A 9,994-nucleotide genomic window follows, 5' to 3' on the forward strand; every position below is an offset into this window, starting at 1 on the left:
GGTGTGCGGGGGGGGGGGGGGCGGGGGTTGGGGGGGTGGGGGGTCGGGGGTTTGTTTGTTGTTTGTTTGTTTTGGTGTGTTTTTTTTTGTCCGCGGGGATTGTTGCAGGTGAACAAGCATGTAATATGGCAAAAAAACCCACTTTGATTTACAATACCTCAGTCAAACCCGCCCATGAGCTGCTGAAATTATTATTAGTTTTGCGATAACTATTAGAAAACCAAACCCTCTTGGCGAAGACTAGACCCTGGCAGCCACGAAAGAGACTACTATGTCGACTCTCGAATTGCACCCTCACGTGTGTAAAGAAATCGCGCTCTGCTGAAAGTACAAAATCAGATGAACATGCGCTTTTCCAGAAGACCTTGCATAGTCATGAGAGGGTTGTATGTCAGAAGTTCAAAGGGATTAGCAACAACGGAATTGACACTCACGGGGGACTTATTGAGCTGCACTTCTGCCAGCCAGCACCAGCAGAAACTAGTGGGGAGGTACGGGGAGAGTAGGTCGGCTAGTATATAGTCCAATCGTGCTCACACACCAAGTCTAGACTAAAGCGCCCTGTTATCCCCAAATATATACTTCGCTGACCACCATCCCTGGTTAAGGATAACCTAGGTTTTTATATATGGACAGAATCACGGCGTGGCTGCGACTCCAGAAAGGTAAGCCTACTATGAACAAGGGCAAAACGAAAAAATTGCAGCCAATACCTCTGCAGAACTCAACGGACCCAACCGCCGGCGACGACACGAGACAGAGCACAAGAGACAGAAATAAGGGAGACGAGTGGAAGAAATATATGATGAAATCATAGAACCAAGGGATGGAGTCCCTTGAGGGACAGGGGAAGGGAAAAAAAGCGCTGGAGGACGCGTGTTGAATCCCGGAGGTTCCCCGGCAGTTACCCATCAGCCAGGATCCCTCAGTTCAAAATCTGGGCTCTGCAACCCACGGCCTTTGCCCAGCGAATCTCCTGACAAAATACTCCAGACTATCACCTACTCTGCTCTCATATAGCTGATCCCCACCACCACCTCCCCACACCTCCCCCTCCTCCACCCCGCCTCCTCCCTCCCGGCCCAGACAATGAATAAAAGAGCTTGTTTACACGCAGCAGAAAAGCGAGCAGTGCGGAGCAGAGGGGAGACACTTCCTGGAGACAGTTGCCAACAACAGCAGGGAGCTGGTTTCTGTGTCCAGAGAGTCAGGAAGAAAAGCAGGAAACTGGCCATCTATCTATCTGCACCGAAAACCATCTGCTGATAAAACTGCAAGCTTTTACACTCCTCTTTCTAGTCTGCCTGAGTCCATTAACAAATTACAGCCCAGATTATTGGGACCCCCAGTAAACATCACATCTGAGTGTGCTTAAGCAGCGTTAACAAGCTAGAGTTCAGGCCCTCTTGTGTAAACTACAAACATGAGAAAGTTTTCAGCAGTTACCATGGCTACTTGGCTCACGAAGGCTCCTTGAAAACAAGCGTTTCACAAGATAATGTGCCAGTGTCTGTCAAAATTTACCAAGAATAACTGTTGGCCTTGATACGGCACACTGACTGCAGGAATCAAAAACCACACACGTTATGATGTGAACAAGCTCATTTCTAGCCTCCGCAGGCTGCTAAGACACAGTTAGCATGAGTGGTAGCATGCAGGCAAGCAGACACACCTCCAGACAAACAGCTAGCAGACAGCTGGTTAATGGCGAGCAGGGGTAGAGTAGGTGTATGGAGGCACAGTGCAGTAGTAAGACTTTCGCTTCAGTAAGTGGCTCCAGCTCTAGGATCCCGCTCCATCCACTAACCATGAGAATGTAAAAGAGGCCTATAAATACCATGATGAGGAAAGCCCTAATGACAGTCTACTATAGCTTCCTATATCCGTTCACTCTCCTAATGTATTCTCCCACCGGAAAAGGTCTGAATGCATTAACCGTATCAAATGTGAATTATAAATGTACTCCATTCCCTTCCCTAACCTTGTTTTCTCTGCTACACAGAAGGCATCGCAGGTAACTGCAGAAGATACGTCTGCAGTCGGACAAAGTCAAAGTTTCCTTCATTTACATAAATGTCAATGGAGGGCTTCCCTTCGCTGAGGAAGTCATACGCAACCATGTCAAGTGGGTGAGTGTCTGCAGCTATCTTTAGGAGCCCCGCCAACCTTGGATCAGAACGGGAGCAGAGGATGAAGTAGTTCCAAGTCACTAATCGCTCTTCTGCAGCATAATGAAACAAGGACATAAAGCCTCAACATGCAGCTGCTCTTCAGTCATTATATCCCCAGGAAACCCCTCATACTGGATTAAAGCTGCTGTACGCAAACAAAACAAGACAGAGAGTTTAAAGCCAGGCTAGCGGTTCTGTGAGGCTCATAGTGGTGCTTTGAGTTAAATGCTAACATGCTCAAAATGACAATGCTAACATACTGATGTTTAGCTGGTATAATGTTTACTATGTTCATCATCTTAGTTTAGTGTGTTAGCATGCATAGTTCACTAAAAAAACAAAATATCAACCTCATGGCCACCATGAGGAAAATTTAGGGAATCACCAAAATCAGCAAAATTCGCCCTCTGAAAACCATGAATGTGGCACAAAACTTTGTGGCAATCCATACTATAGTTATATTGTATAATTCAGTCTTTGCTAAACTAGTTAACCAATTGATGGACCAACATTACCATCCCTAGAGCAAATATGGCCCAAAAACATTAAACTACTACAACAGCCCTTTTTTACAGCAGACATTTTGACATCAGATAGTAGGGTAAACAAAGATGTTACCAGTGGCACTAATTAAGGTTCCATTCAGGTCAAGGTGCTGCTTTTTTGCATGTTGTTTCACTGGAAAGGCTCTGCTACACTAAATGGAACAGAACCTTCACTGGCAAAACCTGGGTTTACCCTACTACTTCATGTCAAAATGGCTGCTGTAAAAAAGGTCTATTGTTTTGACAGCACTTCTGAAGAGCTGAAAGTAATTGTTAAAGTGTATTTAGAGATAGTTTTTATGTTTTGGTTGTATTGATAGTTAAAATGTATTCAAGTCTTGTCTTATATTTTTAAGGAATTCATGTTTCAGTAATAGCACAGTACAGTTTATAACTATTATTTGGACAGGGACATTCTTACAATGTCCCTACTTACTTACATCACATGAGAAACTGTCAAATGGGATTGAATAGGTTAGAAGTTCTAAACCACAGACAGCAGATTTTCTAAATTCCCTACAACAGGATGAGCCTCAAGCTGCAGTAACATTTTCCCAACGAACATTAAGCAAATGTTTAAAACCCTGCTGACACATTCAAACTCACAAGCTTAAATGCCTTTGACTTTAGGATAGTGTTGGAAATAATGGTTTGATTTCAGTGAGAGACTAGAAAAGACACAACCTGTAATTCTCTCCATGCTGGGGACACAGAGGGGAAACATCATCAACTGTCAGTGCCGCTCTGAGATGAGTACTTTTGTGAGGCTGTCATGTCAGAAAAAGATAATTAATTTTCAAAGTAGAGATTTTATCTTTTCAAGCCAATTAAGACAGAAAATGACACAAGACTGAGCTCAATGGCTGCTGCGGCTGCCTATTGGCTGGACTGTTTCTGACGTCACCAGGCTGTGGTCAGGGAAAAAAGAGACTAGATTCTTCCTTGTGATGTTGCACAGGATAACGCTTGCTGAAATTAATCTGCAGCAGCACTCTCATATTCGTCCTGAGAGAGTATCTACCTCTGCATGTGAGTGCCATGTGTATTTTAGTTGCATATTTCTATGCTATTCTATACAGTACCAAAACTGTATCTTACTGCAAAGCCTGTTGTTTACTGTTACATGTACTCCAGTCCGAGCAGGAAATTTCTTTTGCCACAAACATTTGCACGCCATATATTATCTGAGTTGAGACAGAGTGAGGCTGCTGATGATTACACAACTGTGTTTATGCATTTACCTATACATCTGGTCTCTAACTGCACACACATACAGCTTGTTGCATGTTAGACTCAGGTTTAAGTAAACGCTCACACACGAAATAAGCGCCAAGTGTGATGAGTTCTGCTGGCGAGTTACAGAGGAAAAGGAAAAGGGCCTGTCAAGTGAGCAGGACACGCATGAGGTGATTAACACAGAGCTGATATCTCGTCAGAGCTCGAAGCTTCCTCTTTAAGGTCACAGCTGTGCAGAGAGTCATTTTTTTTAACATCCCAACAGGCTAGCGAGGAGGATGGCACCCGACACACCCAGTGGCCAATTGGAGTCGCTCAATTCTGTGAAAAATAGTCAGCAATTCCCAGCAGAGTGAAATATCTGTGTTACCACCATGCTATTTATAGGGTTTATTCTAGGTTTAGAAACCAGAGCGACACTTCTAGCCAATCAAACGCCTGGTACGGTACAACTTCACTGATCTGAGCCCTGCGATAATGGAGGCCGTTCAAATGAGTTCTCCATGGGAACTGTGGAACTGGTTTTGAAATGGTTAAAATAAATTCCATATACACACACTAACACTAAATATACATGTCACTGTAAAATATGGTGTGACTTTCAAACCTACACCTTTAAAATGCCTATACAAGATTTGATGTGCCAAAAATATATTAAAAAGGACAAATATGTCCCATTAAAAAACCAAAACCAGTAGTGCTTTATATGAAATGATACTATTTATAAGTACTGTGCACATATCCAATGCCTGATATAATGTATTCCTCTGTGCCACAGAGCTCCATTGTCCAAAAAGAAATTTTAAAAACACTTTAGTGCGCCACACTGTTGCACTGGGTAACATGTTTCCATTATAACGACCATCCTCAGCACTGTAGTGTTTCTTTTTTGTTTTTTTTTTCAATTCAACATACACTGTCCTGCAACTGAAAATGCTCTCTACTAGAGCACCAAATCCAAAGCTAAAAAATAGTCCCACATAAATGCACCATTTACTCCTGTTTGAGTAACATTTGCTAAAAACCGCAGCGCCCTGCTGTTTAATGAAATTATTAAAAATATAAGTACGATTATTATGACCTCTTTTTAAAGCTTTACACCTCCAGTAGGAACAAATGGACTTTGGGTTGAGTGCCACAGACAGTATAAAGAAGTTGGAAAGTATTGACAGACACGCTAACACATCTTTTCTGTTGGTCTTTTTACATGATGTGTTGACACACATAATTCATACACATAAAATACAGAACATCCCCAGCCTTATCCTTTAAATCCTCTGAAGCTTTATATCTTGAATGTTGCTATGTTGGCTTAAGGAGTGGAACTCTTTAAATGTATTATAACTGACGAGGTAACAAGGGGGTGTCAGATATGAATGATTTTAAAGTTAAAGTCACTACTAAATTTTCTCAATTTTTAAACATTTTAATGGTGCCTTTTTCCGTGGAAAATCTTGAAACATGAGGAGGGCCTGGTCGTAAGAGTAGAACAAAACAAAACACAACTTTTCCAGTATATACTTGTTTTTACAGACACTATTGAGCAACTAAGTTACTTCACACGCATATTATCATACTCTACACACAGCTTATTTCTCTCTAGGTGCTTATAGATTATCTTGTGTTCACTGTTGTATGGCTTGAAGGCAGAAGTATACTGTACAGCATATGCTCCGTGTACACACAGCCCCCTCCTTGATCACAAACACTTTTGAGTACACATCTCCTCAGCAGGACCACGTCGTAGCAGAGTGTCCGGGCAGCAGACGGTGGTGGCAGTGCGTTAGAGCCCGGTGACTCAACAGCATCTTACCATAAGGGCATGATGGTGAGTGACAGATGCAGAGGTGGGAGGGAAGAAGGCAAGACAAGTGACAAGCTAGAACAGGATCACAGCTCCTTTGAAGGCAGCTGGGCAGGCACACACAGAGCCCACGAGAACAGGGAAGTGACTCAACGCCCCAAGGACTTTAAATTACTTTTCTACAACTTAACTCTCCTTTTGCAGCCCACACAACTCCAACACTGTTACCACAATTTAACTCTCAACTGGACAATTTTTAAGAACAAGCGACAGTTAAGTGGAAGCCGACAACCACTCATTGAGGCGCGCAGAGCAATGTGCAATCTTGAGTGTGTCGGTGTGAAGGAGGAGGCGCAGGAAACGGCATTGTCTCTCGTATTTCAAACGCAAGAGCGAGTAAGTCAGGCTGCTTTTATGTCAAGTTGCAGAACAGGAAGAGAAACAACACTGAGTGAGGTCCCGACTAGAGGAAGTTGTAATTATTATTCGTGGCAGAAACCAGAGTCAGGAAAGTTCAGCAATGTTGCATGATTTACTATGGAGGGGATCACCCAATAAACACCAGCAACAATGTCAAACATTCTTGAGGTTGCATCAGAGACAGAGAACAAAACACCCTTGAGGTGCCAGAGAGTTGCTGCATTTCCACTTCTGGAATCAAGCTCACATGTCTAATAAACAAATCAATAAAATAATTAAACTGACTTAAATGTCAATAAGATCAACAGAAGCTCAGTGGTGTGCTAGGATAGATTTGTCTTCATTTCCACCAGTGGATGTTGGTCTTTGACATTGCTGAAAACCTTTGTATCATATTCTGGCTGAAAGTCAACACATGTATCTCACATTGAACACTGTATCACGATGGTGCAATGACATGCATTGCTAGGTTGTTTAACCTGAATGTGTTGCGCAACTGTACTCTGCTGGAGGGAGTGTCAGGAGGCACAACCAGGACTAATTTTGAATGCTCCAGCCGAACTAGTGATTTATTTAACACGCTTCGATTAATAATGCCACTTATATAAAACTATACTTTAATATTCATATATTTAATATAATATAAAGTCTGAAGGAGTTAAGCTTTGACTGACAGTGTCATTTGTGAGGAATCAATAAATTAACACCTCTGTGACACCTCTGCATCAGCTCCTTAGAAAAGAAAATGCTTTTGGGGTCACCCCTTCTCCCTCCCTCCCTCCCTCCCTAAAAGTTGATTGCTCATGAGAACAATATTCCCTTTGAAATCAGAGTTGTGAGTGTACAGGACACAATCATCAAGCACCACAAGATGTAACAGCACAAACATTCTTGGTGCACCCACACACGCAGAGAGAGCATGTGTGTGTGTGTGTGAGTGAGAGTGAGAGAGAGAAAGAGACCTGCAACTTCCTCTACTACATCAGAACCAACTATTTCACAATGAAAGTGTTAAACTGTCCTGTCAATTGAGGTGCTTTTTCAACAGAAAATTATCTGTATTTCTTTAGCGTGTGTGTATGTGAATGTTGCAAATAACGGAGCTGCTTGTGGACCTTAAATGAAAGGTGTGAATAAAAGGTCAGGTCAGCCGCCTCCGGTCTGCAGCACAGATTACTTTGTAGAAAAGACCGTCAAGATGTGGTGGCTAAGCTCATTTTCCAACATCTCAGAAAGGGATCAGAAACTTTGACGCTGCTCAGTTGGGTCTTACTGTCACAGAACACGACAGCCTAGACACAGCTCACCTGCCTTTACTTAAACTGAAAGGCAATATTTTAGGTGCCTTCCTATAAGCACAAGCACTTAAAAAGCAAGAATCTTTACCATAAGGAAAAATGTTGAATCTCTGCCTAATATGACATGAGTGCAAAACCCATGATACATTCTGCCAACAAAGACTAATAAATAATATAACTCAGCTTTAAGTTTGAATGGTTGTTGCCATGTATACTAATTAAAGAATAAGAGCCCATAATCAGGACAAAACATCTGACCTCAAAGCAGTTTCACTACATTTTTAACTTCCCAGTTATCTATGGAAGTAATGAGGCAGGGTACGCTCTCATGTTTTAATTGTGGGGTTGATTGGACAGCAAACAACTAACAGTCAGTTCTCAGATGTTTCTAGAAACCAACAATGATTAAACTCCCTCATCCATCCCACAGAGCCAGAGGCCGACCAAGTGTGCAAAACCTCCCCAGTCCCATGGAGGAGTGCGACGTGTCACATCATCCTCCCCGGCATGCCAGTGCCTCCTCCTGCGGACACTTGGAGCAGCGCGTCGGCGGTGAAATGACAGCAGATCATGTGTATTTCACCTCCTTTTTGCCGTCTCTTGTCCAAACTAAGATGTGCGCAGACTGTGTGAGCTCAGAGTGGAGATGTTGTTTGTGAACATGTTGGTTTAGGTTAATGATCCTGCTGATAATGAGATCCTGCTAACTATGCCTCGGAGTGGAACACTGTGCATGCATGTCAGTGGGAGTGGGGGGTAAACAGCTTTGAACGGAGGCTCCCTGGAACAAAAAAACCAAGACTCACACCGAGTCCTTGCAGTCATCTACAAAGTCTGTGGTTTGTGAGCAGAGGGGAAGCAGCATGTAGCAGCCGTACATCACTCTGCATTGAAATGTACTAAAATAATGAACAAATCCAAGCCAATTTAATGCTTTTTTCCCTTCTTTTTTTTTTGCTTGTGAAGCAGAAGCTAGAGTGGATGACCCCTGTACATTCAGCCCCAAAAATGGAAAAAGGGTATTCCCTCTCCCTCCAGCGTTTATGTGTAACGCGCTCGCACAAGGCAGGAAGTTCGCAGCTAAAAGCGAAAGAGATGTTATCTGTGGCAAGACGTTGCTTTTTTTCCATGAAGTCATCACAAGCCCCTGGGTAGAGTGGCTGGCTGCAACAAAAGGGCTACTGTGTGACTGGCACAATATGCCGCTCTGCTCCGCAGCTTGGCCACACATGCAAATGACAGGCCAGGAGGGAAAGGTGTGGTGGTGTCAGGTCCGAGCTCAGCATGAAAACACTCATCAAACACCGGCTGAGTGTAAAGGATGGTGAAGACTTTCGAGGGGGGGGGGGGCTCATGTGTGAGAGCTGCTGCATGAGTCACACTGCTCAAGAGAAGCTAGATTTTCACCTCATAAACAGCAACTTGCGCTGATACTATTTTGGCAGTAGAGGTTGGTGCTTTGTGATCTTTATCACTGCAAAATGGTCTATTTCCAACGACATTACATATCTACTTCCCTGTTATCTTGTAATTCGAACTGCAAAGTGTAAGCCATGTGGAGAACAACTGTTGAAAGTGAAAACAGGTTGTTCAAGATTTTCTGTTTCATTATCTGCACCACCTGAATCTTCTTCCACTCCAGTACACTGAGCCTGCCTGATCTGCACTTCCTGATCCCTGCATGTCAGCCAGGGATGTCTGTCTTCACACACACACACACACACACACACAGCAGAACATTACTGTGTCAATACTTAGACAGGGAGGGCTGCAGGTTTGTTTTCCATGAGAATAAACCTTACTTTAGTGAACTAGTATACGCCACTTTACATAGTTTGAAACCCAGAGCTGACATGAGGCAACCTCTGGGGACGAGCTGAAGAAAAAAGAGGTTGCTCTGGATGAATGATTCCAATCGATCAGAGTTTATTTGCACTAAGAGCTCCTCTGTCCAGATGTGTCTCTGTGTGTGTGTGTGTGTGTGTGTGTGTCAACTTTAACTAGTGTGATATGCAATAAATGATTCCAATACAGGCATGCGCATCAATGAATATGGCATGTACATTTCCACTGACGGTGCGCCAGAGGGAATATGATTGTTTTTTTTACGCGCACGATTTGCAACAGCTTGAAATGTAACGGCAGCAGTTGGATTTCCTGGCAAATGAATCGATGCAGGCTGTAGCAAATGCGCACCAGCTATGAAATGAGATTAGGATGAAAAAATATATACATTGTCAAACTACTCACCGTTCGGTCCATATTTCTCGAAATTGACTTTGACTTGCTCCAGAGTCAGCCCAGTGTTTTCGTTCACACTGAAGTTGTCTAAAACTTCGGTCGCCGATTTAGTGTGCGCATTTTCCATCTTGGTGGACTGGGCTTAGATGATGAGATCGAAATGCATATAGTGGAGTAACATCTATTGTGGCAATCGGGAGGGTGCGCGCCGCGGGGGGGTTTGGGGGTGGTGGGGGTGAAACGGCAGTAATCTCCACCGATGGACGTTGAAGGCGGCTG

At 43.4% G+C, this 9,994-nt stretch overlaps 1 protein-coding gene across 1 annotated transcript in view; it reads right to left on the reverse strand.

Moving 5' to 3' along the window:
• The window catches only part of atp2a3 (ATPase sarcoplasmic/endoplasmic reticulum Ca2+ transporting 3), a 56,408-nt gene extending 46,420 nt beyond the window's left edge, over positions 1-9,988 (reverse strand). The window contains exon 1 of the mRNA XM_035666167.1: positions 9,725-9,988. Coding sequence (XP_035522060.1) covers positions 9,725-9,842 — 118 coding nt within the window. The 5' untranslated portion in view covers positions 9,843-9,988. The remainder of the gene's footprint in view (positions 1-9,724) is intronic.
• Between the last annotated feature and the right edge of the window lie 6 nt (positions 9,989-9,994).

The sequence above is a fragment of the Morone saxatilis genome, unplaced genomic scaffold (assembly GCF_004916995.1).
Source record: "Morone saxatilis isolate NCDOM2014 unplaced genomic scaffold, NCSU_SB_2.0 Contig20, whole genome shotgun sequence".
Taxonomy (NCBI): Eukaryota; Metazoa; Chordata; class Actinopteri; family Moronidae; genus Morone; species Morone saxatilis.